Source organism: Phyllostomus discolor, chromosome 7 (assembly GCF_004126475.2).
Source record: "Phyllostomus discolor isolate MPI-MPIP mPhyDis1 chromosome 7, mPhyDis1.pri.v3, whole genome shotgun sequence".
In the NCBI taxonomy this organism is placed as follows: Eukaryota; Metazoa; Chordata; class Mammalia; order Chiroptera; family Phyllostomidae; genus Phyllostomus; species Phyllostomus discolor.
The window spans coordinates 48,271,229-48,289,874 of NC_040909.2; the positions used below are offsets into that span (position 1 = coordinate 48,271,229).

The window sequence follows — 18,646 nt, forward strand, 5'->3', positions numbered from 1 at the left end:
CTCAATATAACTGTTTCCATTGGTGTCAGCCTTCCCTGAGTCCACCTCTACTCTTGCAGCTTTTTCATGAAGACACATATTGTCAGTGATTTATGAAGTATTTTTGTGAATAATCAAGTTCCAGCCCTCATCTTCTGCTTAGAGATTAATGATTTTATTCAGAAATATTCCCTTGCATGAGGAATCATAGAAATGGGCAAATAATAGAAGTTGGTTTAGGAATATTTTGTGAAGATACAGACTAAGAACACATTGAGTAACATCAAATTGACTTTAAAACATAGAGACATCAGGAGACCTCTTTCTAAAGCTGAAGTCATGCACTACTTTTGAGAAATCCTAGAGGTGTTTTAGGGAATAACTAAGTTAGGCAGTAAGGCTGAAGGGACCTGAGCAGGTGAGAAGATATGAAGGAGAGTCCACATGCTCGCTTGCAGAAGATGCCACTTACCTGAATTAAAATTTAGAACCCATGGATATGGGCACCCATAGGTACTGGATGACTCATATCAAATTTCATTTATAACTTGAAGATTTTTAAAGGTAGAAATACTGCATTTTAGTTAAGTGTTATTTTTTAAATTTTATTTTAATCATTGTTCAAGCACAGTTTTCTCCCCCCTACTCCCATTCCAGCCCACCCACCCAACCTTCCCCCCTTCCCCCCATTACCCCCCACCCCTAGTTTTTGTCCCTGTGTCCTCCAAATTTGTTCCTGTAAACCCTACCCATTTCCCCCTGAAATTCCCTCTTCTCTCCCCTCTGGTCACTGTCAGACTATCCCCTATTTCAGTGTCTTTGGTTATATTTTGCTAGTTTTTTTTGTTTTGTTGTTTAGATTTCTGTTAAAGGTGATATCATGTGGTATTTGTCTTTCACTGCCTGGCTTGTTTCGCTTAGCATAATGCTTTCCAGCTCCATCCATGCTGTTGCAAAGGGTATGAGCTCCTTCTTTCTTTCTGCTGCATAGAATTCCATTGTGTAAATGTACCATAGTTTTTTGATCCATTCATTTACTGATGGCATCTAGGTTGCTTCCAGCACCTAGCTATTGTGAATTATGCTGCTATGAACATTGGGATGCATAGTTTCTTTTGAATTGGTGTTTTAAAATAAAAGAATGCTTTCTTTTTTTCTATAAAAGTAAAGACCTGTATTCAGAGCCTCCTCAGTGCCCTGTCCCGGGCCCTTGTATCTAGGAGGAAGAGTGGAACTATTATAATTTCAGGAAGCAACACTTCATTTGGGTGTGAACACAGCTCAGCAGTGACAGGCATCTGGGTACAGCTCTGCCCTTTCCTGCTTGCCCAATCTGCTTGGTGTCTGGTGCTCCCACCTTATTGGATTGGCACAAACTTCTTTGATAATGTCTTGCTGATCCAGTGTCCTCTCTTTTGTTTTTAACCACTGGCTGGATTGTAAAGTCCCTGAAGTTCAGTCCAAATCCTTAACAATCAATAGAAATGCCTTTTTGGAAATGGCTTCAGTGATTTCTTAATTCCCAGTCCCACTTCCTTTGCTCAGGCCTCCTTTTTCTTGGTGTTTTTTTTTTTTAAATTGTTGAACTCAGACCCACCATGGGCAGTTTTAAAAATCTAGATCCCTGGGTTTACTTAATCTGAATCTCTGGAGGGTGGGTGCTAGGGACTCTACCTTAACCTGTGATTCAAATCTTTTAGTGATTCTGATGACTAGTGAGGTCTGACAACTCTCACCACCCTGCCGCCCTGGCCAGAGCTACCCCCACATCTCACCTGGAACATTTCAGTGGCCTCCTACTTAGTATTTTTGTTTCTACCCTTTCCTCCCTGAGGCTGTGATTCCCGAACTTGGCCACCTGTTTACAATTTCCACAAGGAGATTAGAAAGCTGGGCCCTGACTGATTTAATTGATCTTGATGGACCTAAACATTCAGCATTACATCATCACAGGAAAATGAATGGGCAGTCAGGTTGAGCACAACAATCCATGCCCTGTTCTCCACACTGCAGACAGAATGTCCATTTGCAATTTTATAGGAAGCTCATGTTCCTATGTGGCTGCTACTCAGTTCCCCCTATCGTTTCTGTTGTTACTGCAAAAAAAAAAAAAAAAAGAGAAAAAAAAGAAAAAGAAGGAGGAGGAGAAGCTGACCACTCTCCAGCAGTGGCCACAAAGGCTCGCATGATTTGGCAACCATTGTCTGTCCAGTTTTCACCCCCTGCAACCTCTCCTACCTGACTCTACTCCATCCCCACTGGTCTCCTCCATATCCCTAGAGCATCCCTATCTCAAGGACTTGTACCATCTATTTCCTTCACCTGGAACATTCTCCACTAATAACCATATATCTTGCTTCCCCACACTATTTTTGTCCAGATCTCTGCTCAAATATCACCTTATTAGGGAGGCCTTCCCTCCATTCCTTCCTAAAACAGGAGCCCCCATTATTCTCCTTTGCCTTACTCTGTTTTATTTTCTTTATAAGCCTTTAATCCAACATAGAAATATTTATGTGAATTTGTCATTTATTATCAGTTCACTGTCACAAAAATCTAAACTCCCTGAGGACACAGAGTTTGTTTTATTGATTCAACATATCCCCAACACCAAGAATGGTCCCTGGCACATAGTAGGTGCTTGGAAGTTTCTTATGATGGCTGGTGAACTGCTACTTCTGGGCTATCTCAGAAGCATGGGCATTGGTGATCTCCCATTCATTATTAGAGACCTGTGTAAGTGGCTGCAGCCTGTTTCCTGGCTGTGCAATCGTGCAGTGGTAGTTCCTACTAGCAGCTACTTCCCTTCCCCTATTTTAATGGTTACAGAAAGGAGAGAATTTGATCCATGATCTGTGCACACTCAAACTACCTATGTTCACCAAAGGTTGAAAGGAATGATGGCTTTCTGAGTTTTTGCTGGAAATCACATCTATATGAGTAAGAAGCATAAATCTGTTTTTTGGAAAAACTGGATTGTTTCTTGTTTGTTTTACTTTGGAAATTTTATACTAAGTAAGATTAAGTTGAGTGACTTTGAACTTTGAAATGTCCACATCTTAACATTTTATTAAGTATAATTGAGTTTGTAGAACATTTAAAGACATCCAACTTAAATGGAAGATCAAATGAACTAATAGGTTGATGCAGACTTTTTTCCACCCTGCCTTTGTGCTGCACTAATGAAAGTGGTGCCTTCATGCCTGTGGACTAGGAGCACAAGGGCTTGGCTTTTTGGGGAACTCAGAGTTTCCTGACAACTGCCCTGGTCTGAAATGTGTCGTGACGCCTTCTTGTGATCAGCTGTGCCATGGACCTGGCTTTCAGGACCACCCTCAGCCTGCCCCTGCCAAGGCGCCTCACCACATCAGAAAAGTAGTTGGACTCAAGGCAGACTGGGGAAAATTTGTTTGATGGCACTTCCTAGGGATGAAATCTCCAACCCTTGGAAATAAAATTCATTAGGTTACCAGATCTGTTAGTGATGGAAATGAGGGACATGTTAGGCCTGCTACTCAGAGGTTTTATACTTAGTTAATTGAGCAGTGGAGTGAAGCAGCCCACCCTGGAAGATACAAGGCCAGGCTTAATTTCCACCTGTTCTGTGTTTGATTTTGCTGTGTTTATTCTTCCTATGTCCTTACAGAATTGTTTCAGAAATAGCAGTGTCATTACTTTCTTTTTATTTTAAAGGCTCTTTAATTTTAAAAGCAATACCTATTCATTTGTAAAAACATTCCAGTGACACTGAAATTTCTGAAGTAAACAGTATAAGTTTCTTCTTACAAAAATTAGGATTCTATGCTGCACAATATCCTACAACTTGCCTTTTTCCCTTTACCAGTTTATAACAGATATCTTTCTACAGGAGTACATAGCTACATGGTATTTCCATTCATGGAAACTGTACTGTACTGTAAGTTTTAGCCAATCAGCTATCAAAAGACACTTAAGATTTAAGTTTTTTGACCATTACAAATAATGAAGCTGAATATCCTTGCACTTCTATTATTTTTGTGTACTTGTGAACATTTATAAACCTGAATTACAGGGCTTTAAGAAGACATGCACCCTGCAGTTCTCCTACCTTTCCTGTCACCTGTGTTACCAGCTTGGTCTCACAGGCATTTTATTTGTTTTCCTGGCTATTAGATAAATGCCTAAAGGTAGGATTACTGGTTCTGAAAAAAACTCACAACTATAAAATGCTATGGATATTGTTAAATTGCTCTTTAAATATTTATTTTGGATTAAATCTCTTTTCTTTTTGTTGCCAGTTGAAAGACATTGCTGTGGGAAATCCAGGGTGTGAACCTGGTATCATTTGATTATGTTTAGTTTATAGGCAGAGATGCAATAAGTCATTTCCATGCCATTTCTACTCAGATAAGGAGGCCAGTCCAATGGGAGCCAAGAACTGTACATAAATGGAAATATTAAAGATGATTCTGATTTTGTTTCACAAACCAACAAAACAAATATACTTCTATAAATCCCTTAGCACATACGTGACCTAGGGGATGGTGCTGACTGTAGAAGCCACAATGGTGGTGGTGTGGAGGGTGTGGGCTGGTTTTCATTATTGTGATTATTGTTAGCACAATTATTCTTGAGCAATCATGTCTGGTCTGAAGTTTGGCACAATCCTACTGGTTTTCCAAATGGGTTGCCATCTTTTTAAATCAGAAGTTATAGAAGTTTTTGCCAATGATTCACAGCATTGTTCTGGAGTTTTAACTATGCCTCTGAGAGAACTCAGTTTATCCTGTGGTTCTTTATCTGGATGGCAAAGGAGGTTTGGCATGAACTGGTACCTTTACTCCAAAACAAATGGGTTGCTTTGTGTCTGGTCTTTTCTGCTTCATCTACAAAGACAGACTCATAGCTTCATTTCCTAAGAGCTATCTGTTATGCTTTCTGCTTGGTTAAGAGCCAGTGGGCACACAAGTTTTTATCAGTCTAGTGTTTCCCCTTAAGTAGCTTAAATTTGAAATGAAAGGCAATGTGTTATAAAAACAGCACAGGTCTGGTCTCAAGAGACAGGATTCTAATCCCTTCTCCTGTGGGTTCTGGCTCTGGACCTTGGAGCTGGCTAGGGATTTCTATATTGGCAAAACTAGCATCTCCATGAGGTGAAGAAGAGACCCGATTGTTACTTGAGGTCCCTGGAATCAGAGACCTCTGATTAGATCAGGACTTGCCACTAATCAAATTGCTTTATTTCACTGGGCCTCAGTTTCCCCCAAATCAGGCATTATCACTAAATGCCAACAATGGCCAGAAAGGAAAAGTGAACAGGGGGCAGCTCTGTGATGGAGCTTCAACAGTAATCCTCTTCAGTTACAGGAGGCTGAATTTTCTCTTCCCCCACCGCCTTCTTCCCACCCCACACTTGCTCCCAAGGAAAGCCAGAGTCTCCCAATTAAAAAAAAAATCCTTCCTTCCTATGTGACTCCAGTGGGAATAGTGTGGAAAAGAGCTGGGGGAATGAAGAGAGGCCAAGGCTTCTATGCCAGTTCCTCCACCCAGAATGTCCTCTCGCAGGAGCTGTGATGGATGAAATGACTTCTCTACCAAACCAAATGGGGACAGACTAAGGCTACATAGCGATAATGTGTATTTTGAAACATCTTTTTAGTTGAATATAAACCATCACCTAAAAACTAGTCTTTAAGTTATAATTCCCAGATAAAAGGATATTCCTAATTAGAACAAACTCTTCACTTTTGAGCATACATATATTTTTATCCATTCATGTCTTGACTTTTAATGTTCCAAGTACTGTGCTTATAGCCCTTCTTTTCCCTCATCAAGTGGATACTCTAGTGGAGATCAATCTCACAGATATAACCACACCAGACAATAGTTAACTACAGTTGAAATAAATGCTCGGAAGCAGTAGTAGGCATGACTGACCCAGTCTAGATGCGATGAGGGGACTTTAGCTGGTAAAGCCTTTGGTGCCACATGTAACACATTGTTCATCTACTACCACGTCTTCATTTAACTCAGTCTTGAAGAGGTAACCAAAGGGCTGACCATGACCTACCAGAAGAGGTTTATCTGGGCTGTATAGTATTGACCCATGTGTCATTTTAAATTTGAATGAAAGGGCTTTAACCTTTTTAATTCCTTATCTTCTATCTAATCTCCAAGTACCACTGGGGGGTAGATTGTGGTTTATTTCAAAGAATCCTGTTGACTATTTCATTTAACATGGTACCTTCTGAGTACATTGACATTGCTGCAAATGGCAAAATTTTCATTTTTATGGCTGAGTAATATTCCATTCTCTGTGTGTATGTGTATGTATGTTATCTCTCTTTGTCCATATCATATATTCTTTATCCATTCATCTACCATTGGATACTTAGGTTGTTTCCATATTTGGCTATTGTAAATACTGTAGTGATATAGGGGTACATATGTACTTTTTAATTACTGTTTTTATTTTCTTCAGATAGATACACAGATGTAGAATTTCTGGGTTGTACTTTTTATATATTTTAAGGAATCTTCATAATGTTTTGCATAGTTCCTGCCCAATTTACAACCTCACTAATATTGTACAGGGCTCCCTTTTCTCTACATCTTCTCCAAATACAATGTGATCTTCCTTATGTAATTTATGTCTCCTTATGTTTCCTTATGTCTCCTAAAAGACAAATAAATAAAACAGAAACTGACTCTTAGATACAGACAACAAACTAATGGTTGCCAGTGGGGAGAGGAATGGGGGAATGGGTAAGAAGGGTGAAGGGGAATAAGAGGTACAAACCTCCAGTTTAAAGAAAAAAGTCATGGGGATGTAATAATGTACAGCATAAGGAAAATAGTCAATATCATTGTAATAAAATTTGCATGGTGATAGATTGTTACTAGACCTACTGTGGTGATCACATCATGAGGAATATAAATGTTGAATCACTATATTGTACCACTAAAGCTAATATATTTTTGTGTCAACTATATAAAACACAAACAAACAAACAAACAAACATCAAAGTACTCTGGCCTCATGAGAGAGTTAGGAAAGCAAAAGGAAATAATGGAGTCAGGGTTTTACATCTGTTCTCAGCTCTTCAGGAGCCAAAAACTTAAGAAGGCTTGAGAGGGTCTCCAGTGGTCCTGGCTCCAGGCCGTGCTTCTTGTCCCAGTGAATTACCTCCTCAAATCAAACCAGAGACCACAGATGGCAAGAGAGTGTCTGCAGTCTGTCCTCACCACTGGAGGGAAATGTTGAGGGTCTTTCAGTGGCGTTTTTATTCCCAAGCAGAGCACACTCTGCATTTCCTGTGCGGAGGAGGAGAATGGTTACGGATTTGGTCCAGACCTGATGATCCTGGACCATATGTGTGCAGCAAACCCAGGCCGTGATGCTGCTGGTCTCCCATTTCAAGTTATTCTCTGTCGCGAGTTCCACACCAAAAAACAACTACCACCAGTGCCATATGGTTTCAAAGATCAAAGGCCCTGGTTTTGAATATATTTCAAGCTGACTGTACTTCAAATGTTTTAAATGTGTTCCTCCAGATGGGAAGCATGGAGCATTAACGAGGTAAACCACATGTGCGTGAGCCGTGATGTGGTCTGTGCAGTAGAGTGAAAAGTGAATACCACTGATCCGTGTTTTTGTCTTCCTCTCAGGTTCGCATCTTCACGTACCTCATTGGACGAGAGGCGGCTTTTGCAGACAATCTTAAGTGGATGGCCTGTGCCAACAAAGGTAGGTCCCTCTCATGCTCTTCCCTCTGAATGCCTTCTCCTCAGATGTGCAGAAATCAAGATAGTCATGAGGAAGCAGAGAATTCTAGGAGAGGGCTGTGAATTCTAAAATAAGATCTGGGTGTTTCTACATGATTTTTCATAAACTTGTAACAGCTTCTCTCAAAATATGCTGATCAATTTTGAGGACATAGTCAAGGTGAGAGATTTAAGCCTCTCTACCCTACTGCTTAGGAATGACCTTGGGAGAATTGCCGGGGCAGAGCTGTGTATGTGCACACACTGAGTATCCATGTGCTTGCTTGGCATTCCCAGCCCTGGCTGTTAGGCAGGGCCTCAACACTTTCTGGCCAATAGTATATAAGCAAAACCAGCCTGGGTCATTTCCAGGTTAATGAATTTACAAGCTGTTGTGGTGGTGTCTGTACTCTTTTTGGTTCTTGTGGCCTCTGAAGGTACATGATGGAAAAGTCATGAAACGTAGCAACTTTCATCAGCCTGGGTTCCTGAATGACCATATGGAGCAAAGCCTTTCCACTCATCCTGCCCCCTGCCATCACCAACCCACTCTGCATATATGTGTGTGTGATAAACCTCTGTGTTATGCCACTGAGGTTTCTGGTTTGATATGTCTCCATAGCATGACTTAGCCTACACAACTAATTAAATCAGTTAATTCTAGCCTTAATGTTCTAATTTTCAAAATGGAAATGGTGAAAATACTTCTTCCTTTGATTCTCATTAAATTTAAGGATTAATAAAATGATGCATGTTAGCAGCCTAGTTCAGTACTGGGACATAGTAAGTGCAATAATTGTTGGCTTCCATATATTCACAGATTAATTGATTAATGAACTCCTGTTGTATGTAAGAAACAGTGCTTTGGGGAAGGCACAGGGAGGGAAGCAACAGGCCCTCCAGTCTATAAAGGACTTCTTTTCATCCTACAACAACTAAGAAGATAAAACATAGGAGCTAAATAGGTGGTAGAGTCCAGATTCCTGGAGCCTAAACATAGCTTCCTTGAGTTTAAACCCAGCCTCCATCATCTACCAACCATTTGCAAATTACCAAACCTATCTGGGTCTGAGTTATGCCACCTACAGAACAGGGCAAGTGATGATACCTGCCCCATACAGAGGTTGTGAGCAAGCACAGAATGAGGCTACATAAGTAAAGCTGGTTGCTCAGTGCTGGGCACACAAATGCCCTATATTATTTCCTGGTGTCATGTCAATCTGTGCACGGTGTCTTATCTCCCTCCTGAAGCTACAGACTCCATGAGGGCAGCCTTTGACTCTGTTTTCATCTTGAGCACTGACAGAGCCCAGCCTTCTACCTGACTCAGAGTGGGTGATCATTTGATGTTCCTAAAACGAATAAATTGATTATAAAACTAATAAAGGGAGACCTGTTCTGTTTCTCATCTGTTGGTATTGATGGATTCCAGTGGTCTATTTTTATAATGCCTCCTAAGCCATCCACTATAAAAGTTTATACCTCAGTGGACTAAAGAGGACCCAGTGAAGGCTTTACAGGTCTCACTCTAGTTTTAGTGACTTAAAACAAAGTTGTTTTAGTTGCAGGCAACCAAAGTTGCTCCCTAAAATTTGAAAAAAAAGGAGTGTTTTGGAGAGAGAGAGGAGTGACTCAGAATTTAGATTGGGAAGGAAAGTTTGTGTCCCATGAGGACCAGGGTGCTGTATTTTTATTTTTCTTTCTCTTCTTGGTTTCTCTCTATACTCCATGGTGTTCTTCTTCTCCATAGGTAGACCTTCTCTGCTAGCACTTGTACATGTTCAGAAATGGCCACCCTGTGCCATGCACACCCATCTATCCACACAACACAGATTGTGGGCAAGGTGTGATATTACAAAGGAGTTTCTATCTTCTCCATGTGAGACTGATCTGTGACTCTATGTTCTGATTTTAAGTCTCCCACCTCCCTCCCCCAAAAAGACGATCACACCCAGCTTGGGCTAGGTCTCCCCGCTGCTACATTGGGTATGGGCAGAGGTAAGCCCACAGAGAAATATACGTGCACTCCGAGGGGCTCAGCATTGTGGGTAGGTGGGTGTGGGAAGTTCTCAGTGAATAGATGCACAGCCAGGCAAATAAACCTCATCCAGAATTTTTTCCCCCCATGTGTCATTGTCTTTAAGTGTTTGCTTCTTCTTGGAGCAATATTTTAAGCAAGTCTCAATTTCCTTTTTGAAAAAGTGGAGACCTGCATGGAAGTCTTAACATTTCCTTGAAGCTTTAGAATAACATATTCTATGATTATTTTCATTTATTGGCTGGCTTGTCTCACTGTAGGTATCAGTAATTCTGATCATCCTAGAGTAATGCATTTGGCTTCATTTCAGGGGGACATGCGGGAGGAATGTCGCCACAATGGGACGAAAGCTGAGTGCATCTTGTATTTCCTCTGAGGAAAGAGACCATACTTGAAATAATGTTTGGAACTTTGTTGACATTTGTAAATCTTGAGTGAACTATACTTTTCCTGTTTTTCCCCCTTTTATTCTGTGGTCTTGAAAAAATGAGTTCCTTTCCATTTTTAAAAAAATTTGTTGGTATTCCTGCCACATCAGATTGCACTTCTTCCCATCAGCTAGTATGCATTTAGTCATGGGTTATTGTTTTTACCACTGTCTGTGTCCAGCTGATGAAAATTACTCAAATTGAAGTCTTGTCTTAATCAACTAATATTACACCATAATTTAGTTTTAGTCATTGTTTATAAGAATCTTTGAAGCATCCTTTTGAAGACAGTTGAGTCAACTCAGAGTATTTCAGGGCCTGGCTATAGAATACAGCCCTTTAGATTTAAAAGTTCTGAGTGCAGCAACTTGGGAAATCCAAGGAGGTAATAGTAGCTGCTTAGCTGGCTGGGCCTTGGATTCCACAGTGATTCTCCTTCTCTTCCTGTCTAAATCCAGTCATTTCCTTCCCTGCCAGAGCCAGTCCCTCTCAAAAGTTTCACCTTCCTTACTCTGCTTCTCCTCTGAAGGGCCTTGGGAATAAAATGTCATTGTTTACCACTCTTCAAAGTAGAAGTTGCCATCAAAACGTTAGGTTCCAGTCATCTGTGCCCATATAAACACTGGCTTCATGTTGCGTCAGTTATGGGGTTTTAGACCACGTAACATCAGTGAGCAAGTATTCTTCTATGGTCATTAATTAAATCATTGTTTATAGTCTCAGATTGTTATAGTATGGAGGCAGCATAACATTTTTCATCTCAAGTGACATGAGGTCCAGAGGGGGCCCCCCTTACATATTTTTGTCCTGACTCAGACAAGTTCTTTGGTGAAATGAGTCATTAACATTCGGGGGCCAGAGCAGACTCCGAAAGATCCCAGGGGAGCCCAATGAGAAGCTTGTTGGCGGACCAGCCAGGCCTGGCCAGAGTGGCCCGGGGGAGGAGCAGGAGCTATCAGTGCCCACACACCTTGCTCAGTCTGAGGTCAATGACCCACCATAAGTAGAGAACTTCTTGCTTGAAAGTCTTGTAGCCATGGAGACTGTTCTCAGCCAGAGAACCTCAGACATGTCCCCTGGAAATGAATATCTGGGGACATACATACCCCTTGCAGCAGTTCTCTGCCTCTTCCAATGTACTAGCAAAATCCAGGGAGGCCTGGAGCTGACTAGTTTGTTTTATTCTATGCATAAGTAGATCTTTCCTTGAGGGAAATAGCCCTAATGAGGCAAAGCAGCAAACCATTTTAAATACATCAAAACAGTTGTAGCCACTGTACAATGGCTTGAGGAATATAAAGTTCTGAGTTCACACAATTGGATAAATAAGTGAACTGGGAAAACTGAACAGAGGGACCGATGAGTCCAGATATGCCATAAAGCCCTGATGACCTTCTCTAATGCTCAGTGTGCCAAGATTTTAAATAAGCAATGCCTGAATCTCCTTCAGAAATCACGGTGGATGGAGTGTTTTCCAGCTGTGCAAATAAAGAAGGGCCTCTGTGTTTGGGTTCTCAACCAATCAGTCATCATTAGGTCTAATGGAAATGCCACAAGAGTCTCTCTTGGTTGTCTGCTCAGCTTGTCCCTCTTTGATAGGTCAATGGTCATTCTCTCCTTGTTAGAAAGCTAACTAGTGGCCTGAGCCCTCCTCAGAAGTTCAGACCCATAGTCCTTTTCCATTAGAAAATTCATACTCTCTATATTTCCAAGTGTCTTGGTGCCTAAAAGATAGCTTCATATTTATGAGGCTAGAATGGTTGTAGGTGAGGTAGGAGAAAAGCGGCAATTAAAACTTACTATTTTGGAACAGATAGAAGGCAAAAATGACAGTTATTCAGATATCTTTGTGTAATATTTTTGTACCTTTTGACCAGTGTCTCCCCAACCCCCCTAATGCTGAGCCCCTGGTAACCATCATTTTACTTTCTGTGCCTTAAACTTTTTTAGATTCCGTATGGACTCCACATATAAGTGATATCAAACATTAGTCTTTCTCTAATACCCTTTTCTGGGTATTGAGTAGCTTACCTCCCTTAGCATAATATCCTGTAGGTCCATCCACATTGTTGCAAATGACAAGATTTCCTTCTTTCTCATAGCTAAATAACACACCACTGTGTGTATGTTTGTGTATTGATGGACACTTAAGTTGTATACATTCCATAGAACATGAAGATGGTGCCTCTGTTATTTATAGCAACTAAGGATGACAAACTGAGTGTCAGGTAGAGTGCAAAGTACTTTTATTTATTATTTCTTTTGACCTTCACTAAAGCTCTATTAGGTACTTGCGAAGAAAACTGAGGTTTAATTTTCTTGTTTCAGGTTATAGCTAGCAGGTGGCAGAGCCAGGATTCAGGCCCAGTTGTTCCAAAGCCTGAGCTTAACTCTTCACCAGGATATGAGGTTGCCTCTTTTTGGAAAGAAGAAAATCAGGTTTCATAAGGACTCTTGCATGTCTTCCGTAACTTGAAAGACTCCAGAAAAAGAAATGTAGAGGTTGTGAAAAGACTGTATCAGCTAATAAAGAATAGACTGGGATTTCTACACAGCCTGTGTGTTCCAGAAATGGTCCTGCCTCAGCTTGCATTGGCATGTAGTTCTGTTTCTGACATTTTATGAATGGGGACATTAAGGCTCTAAGAGGAGATGATGGTTGTGGGTGCTGTGATAGAGCTACAGACAGGCCAACATTCCTAGCTCCATCATGTAATCCTTTAAATTACCTTTTCATAACATGACATTTGAAATTTAAGATGTAGTGTTATTTACAAAGGAAAAGTCCTGTTTCTAAATTTGAGAGTCTGGCTGATCCTGATGGCTTCACACTCAAGTGCCCCATTCTCCAGGTGGGCACATGCCCACTGGGACTGTCGGGTGGGCCTCTCCACCCTCATGGTCTTTCTCTCCTGGTTCTTTCCAACTCACTGAACATGTGCCCTTTGGCTTTAAGGTCCAACAGGCCTCTTGCTGGATGTCTGTGAAGATCCAAGGAGGTGTGGAGGTAGAAAGTTGTTTTAAAATTATATATCTCTTTACAGAATCAAGTGCTTTGTCAGTAGCATGTGATGTTGCTTGGGAGGAGGAAGATGAAGGAGAATACTGCCAGAGTGTTTCAAAAACACTATTGTCCAGAAAGGATGTAAATGAGGGCACACCATCACCTTCACTGCTCAGTTCATTGCCCTGAGAAGACTGGAATATGGGCACTGGCTTTGTCACCAGCATGTCTTATTCAGAGGGGAAAGAGTGCAAAGACCCAATTGGATTAGTGTCCATCACACCAAAGGTGGAATGAGGACCTTGGCATGGGAGGTAGACAACCAGGGTCTCCTACTGAGGAGCAGGCTCAGGGCTCTCAGCTCTGACGTCATGGCAAAGCAGAGTAATGAGTGATGGAGCACCTCATGCAAAGGCACCTTTTAGACAAGGGACCCTTCAGAAATCTCAAAGTAAGGGTAGTAGAACCTCAGAAATACAAAGTACCAGGCTGTGTGTGGTTTATCGCACTGAGTAGTTGTAACCTGTAGTTCACAGGAGACTCTGCAACGGAGTAAAGTAAATAAATAGATGTTACATAGAAAAATGAGAAGACCATTTGTAATAGGTGGCTAATTACAGCATTAATTACTCCTTGGTAATTACCGAGTGATTGCTGATTCTGTTTTCCTACATGATATATGAAGTCCAAAAAGGCACATTAAAGAAGAGAATAAACATTCAAGAGCTAGAATTTAAAAGAAAAAAAATGTGGGGGAGTGTGAAAGAGGGAAAAGGGCCAGTTCAGAGAATGTAAAGGGAAAATAAGGGAAGCGTCTATGGTTACAGCCAAAGCATCCAGCCCTCAGCAACTTCCTGTTATCCATCAAAAGCCCATTTGTTAACTAAAACTTAGATTAAAACATTTAAAAACAAGAAGAGTCTTTCAGAAAGGTTTGAGATTTTAATGGGTTGGGGTTGGATTATTAAATTTGCATTAAATTTTGAAGTATACATTATTAGTATTATTTTTATAATTCCAGCTTCTCTTACCTTTTATACATCTACATCTCTGGTCTATGTATGGAAATATAAGTTAGAACTGTGGGCTGGGTATTGAGTAGCTTTTTGGTGCTAATTAATGAGCATTTTTCAGAAACCTCATGGAGGACCACATGCTTCTTCACCCCATCTTCAACCTTTCCTAGCCCCACAGACATGGATAGCCTGGTAGGTGCACCCTGCTCAACGAGGACCCATGAGCAGCCATGTCTGTCCTTTTTCTAACACAGGAAGAGGCAGTGTCTTCAGTGGTTAAGAGCAATGTTTTTGATCAGATGAACCTGGATTCCGATTGATATGGGACAAATCACTACATTCTCTGTGTTCTATTTCCTCACTGTACAATGAACACAGGAGTGGTGCTACTGTGATGTTCAAGTGCACAGGGCCAAGGTGAATCAGAGTAAGTCACTGCTTCACTAATGGTTCCTACTAACTTGTGTGCCTGGCTCTGGGAATCCTGCTTCCCACAAGACAAGCATCAGTTTTTTGTAATATCTCATGGAGCTAATATTCCAGTGGAAGAGAACATAGGATACAAGCAAGTCAGAATTCAGCAGCAGATTAATCTTCTGAAGGAAGCGAAGGCAGGGTGAGGTGAGAGGAAATAAGTTTAGACAGCTGAACCCTGCATGATAAACAAGACCCAGTCATGGAGAGATTGGAGGAGAGGTATGCCAGGCAGAGGGTACGGAAAGCGCCAAAGTCTGAGAGGGGAATGAAGCTGGCCTGTGAGTGGAAGGGAAAGGTGAGAGATCTGAAAAAAATGAGACCAATGGTGAGAAAACAAGAAAGGGTGAGGTCATCCAGATGGGTGGCAGGCAATCAAAGGAGAGTCTTGGTGGTCTGGGTAAGAAATTGGGATTTTATTCTAACTCTAAATAAAACCTGTTTCAGGATCTTAAGCATGGAGATGATAACTGCTTTGTACTTTTAGATGATCCCTCTGGCTGCTGCAAGGAGCCTAGATAATGTGGAGAGGGCTGTGGGGAGGCTGTTGCTATAATCTGGCAGAGAGACCCTGGAGTCTGGAGTGGGCTGGGGCCGTGGATTTTAGATATATTATGGAGATGGGGCCAGAAGAGCATGCTCATGGATTAGACGTGGGGTCGGGTGAGCAAATGATGGTTGTCAAGGATAGTTCTTAAGTTTTGGACCTAAATTGGGGAGTGGCACCCTTTTCTGAGATGCAGAAGACACAAATGGGGAAGGAACGTGTTTGGGGAGGGAAATCAGGAGCTGGCTTGGGATGAGTTCAGTCTGAGAATCCTGTTAGTCACCCTGTGGAGGTGTCAGGTATACAGTTGGCTGTGGGTCTGGAGTTCTGGGGAGAAGCCAGATTTTTGTAGCTTCTCAGAACTTTGACTATGACAAGCAATGCCAAGTGAGGATGATCTCAGCTCCATCCTGTCCAAAAGTGTGGTGTTTTTTTCCTTTCCACTCCCCTCTATGCTAATGAGCTGTCTTTCCCATCCTCCTCCTTACATTCATTCCCTTTCTTCTCTTGGTCCTATTTTGGAAAACCCAAATCAAGGATTTTTACTGTTGGTTTTGAGGATTAAGAAAATATAGACAACCAAGAAGAACTCCTCCTAAGAGATGTTGTCTTTACTGCACATTGGGCACAGTTCCAAAAAGGAATTCATCTACACTGAGAATCACTCACCCATGTCCCCTAATGGTACAGAACCTCCTCTTATCAGCACAGCAACAGCTCTCTTAGCTGTCCTTTTCGTCTTGATTGTCTAAGACCTTTCCCTCAGAACACAAGGTTTGCCCACTAGAGAAGAGATGAAACGTTTGTCTTTCTTACTCAAACACTGCTTATAGCTATTGTGTGTGGACAGGGAACTATGGATGTCCCCTTTCAACCAGATACCCTCTTTAAAACTTTTCTTTCCTACCATGTATCCAAGAAGGGCCACCTGAATGTCCTGTGAAAACAGTGTGCCAATGGATCTCCCTAACTTCGGTGCCTGATGTCTGAGAGAGGGTTGAGGTGCACATGGTCTGTGCTCTTGGGGTGCCTGCTAAAACAGGAGCTCAGAGCCTCCTCCTTTGGAATGGCTCTGTTTCCCCTGGGATAGGCAAGGCTCTGGCCTTTGCCGGAAGGGTGGGGATGGACAGGAGTGACAATGCATGTTAATTAGCACTGTGCAGAGCTGTCATCAGGAAGCCAGAAGCCACATGGTCCCAACCTGGTTTGGGGTTGGCACACCAAATTCAAACCAGCTGGCTTTTGTTTGGAAATGCCCTGGGAGGGTCCCAGCCCTTTCTGGACAACAGAAGGCTGGCATTTCCTTATCCTGAGCCCTGTTTTAGACACTAAGAAGTTCTACTGACACTGTAGAACTCTGCTGTGACAGCTCTGGCTTTAGAGGCACACATACCCTCTCTGATTTGTTGGCAATGGGAACCAACATGAGCTCATTATAAAGGTCCTCATTAAAGGCATAGGGACAAATATGACTGTCCAGCAGTGCCCCTGCTTACAATCCTTCCATGACTGCCTGCCTGTAAGACAAAGCCTAAACTCCTCCTCAAGGTGCTATGTGACAGTTCCCCATCATTCCTCTAGTCTTCTAGCACACTCCCTGCCCCAGCTCTTTACCCCAGTCACTCTGAGCTATTTTCATTTCCTAGAAGGGGCCTGACTCTGACCTTCGGCCCTTATTTATACTCCTTGCTTTACTGGATACTCTTTAACCCCTCTTCCCCTGGCTAACTGGCCCTCATCCTTCAGGGCTCAATGGCACTGACCTTTCCTTGGGGTTGCCACCTGATTGGCCATCCCTGCTGTGTGTCCCAGGAGGTGGGGGTGCTGCCCATTGTATTAATCCCTGCTTCTCCAGTGTAAGGCACTGGGAAATCTTCCCATCAATGTTTGAAGGAGGGGCCCCTCCTAGGGATGCAGACCCATGCTCTGTTTATCCTGTCCCTTCTAACATCGTCCATGCACAGGAGGCCAACAGGACTCCAAACGAAAGAGGAATACAGCAATGCTCTGAACTCGAGATCAAAATGGCATTCCCATACCCAAGACAATAGCATGATTGGAACTTTTTCTGCTACTTAAAACCATGCATGGTTTCTAAGCCATATGCATGGCTACCCAGCATATTCGAAAGGCAGGTCTGATAACCATATGAGGGTATGAGCTGGCATTTCTGCCTTAAACACATAAAGGGCAAAATTCTGTGAAAGCAAAAGGCACAGATTAAGAGACTCACAATCCTTCTGTATTTGGCATGGGATTCACCTTCTGTATTTGTTGCTGGATACCTGTGAGAATATGTTTGAGACGTGCATCTTCGGCCTGCCTTGGTCATCTTCTCTTTAAAGCGGACACAGCTATCCCTGCTTCATCATGTTGTGAAGAATGATGAGACAAAGTCCCTCAACTGTTTAGCAAATTTTGTGTCCCTTAGTAAGCACTCCAAAATTGATTATAGCCCTGACTGGGTGGCTCAGTTGGTTGGAGCATCATCTTGTAGACCAAAAGGTTGCAAGTTTGATTCCTGGTCAGGGCACATACCTAGGTTGTAGGTCCAATTCCCAAGTAAAGGAGGCAACTGATAGATGTTTCTCTCTCACATCAATGTTTTGCTCTCTTTCTCCTCCTCTCTCTCTCTCCAAAATCAATAAACATATCCTCAAGTGAGGATTTAAAAAAATAATTATAACCATTGCTGTTACAGTGATAAAAATGGATATCCTGTCAATTTTGTGGTTTATAGTTTTCTATTGGAAATAGACTCACTAAAGTAAAAAATAAAAGGTTATAAAATGTCATGTAAGAGGACTGCCATTTCTGCCAGGGAAGGTATATTTGTGTATGTACAGAAAAAAGTCTGGGAAGACATTCTCTAAAGGGTTAACAGGGACTTCCTCTGGGAGGTGGTCTTATGGTTGATCTTAATTTTATTTCTTTGCTTGATGATATTTTCTAACACGATGACAGAGGGGAGATATATGTTTAAAAAGAAAAAGAAAGGAAAGGACTGAGCTAGAGGCCAAGAGGGCATGGCATGTTCGAGTTCTGAGGTGCAGGTCTTCCTGTCTGTTACTGAACTGGCTCTCCCTCAACAGGATTTTTCACCCAGATCTCCACCTTGGCTGATGTGCAGGAAAATGTCATGGAATATCTCCACGTCCTCAGCCGGCCCAAGGTGATTGACCAGGAGCACGACGTGGTGTGGACAGAAGCTTACATCGACAGCACTGTGAGTCCAGGGGCCCTGGGGGAGTGCCTGAGGTTGCATCCTGTATTGGGGGAGTTTCCTGTGTGAATTTCAGGGCACAGCAATCATATCACTCTTCCTCAATAATGGTGTTCAATGACATTTTCCTTTGTTGTATCATTTGTGTGGGTCCCCTTGGGAAACAAGGTTGGTGAAAATGTAACTGGCATCCT

At 42.1% G+C, this 18,646-nt stretch overlaps 1 protein-coding gene across 1 annotated transcript in view; it reads left to right on the forward strand.

Moving 5' to 3' along the window:
• CACNA2D3 (calcium voltage-gated channel auxiliary subunit alpha2delta 3) overlaps positions 1-18,646 on the forward strand; it is an 867,352-nt gene that overhangs the window by 543,642 nt on the left and 305,064 nt on the right. Inside the window, 2 exon segments of the mRNA XM_028518873.2 lie at positions 7,627-7,705; positions 18,322-18,455. Coding sequence (XP_028374674.1) covers positions 7,627-7,705; positions 18,322-18,455 — 213 coding nt within the window.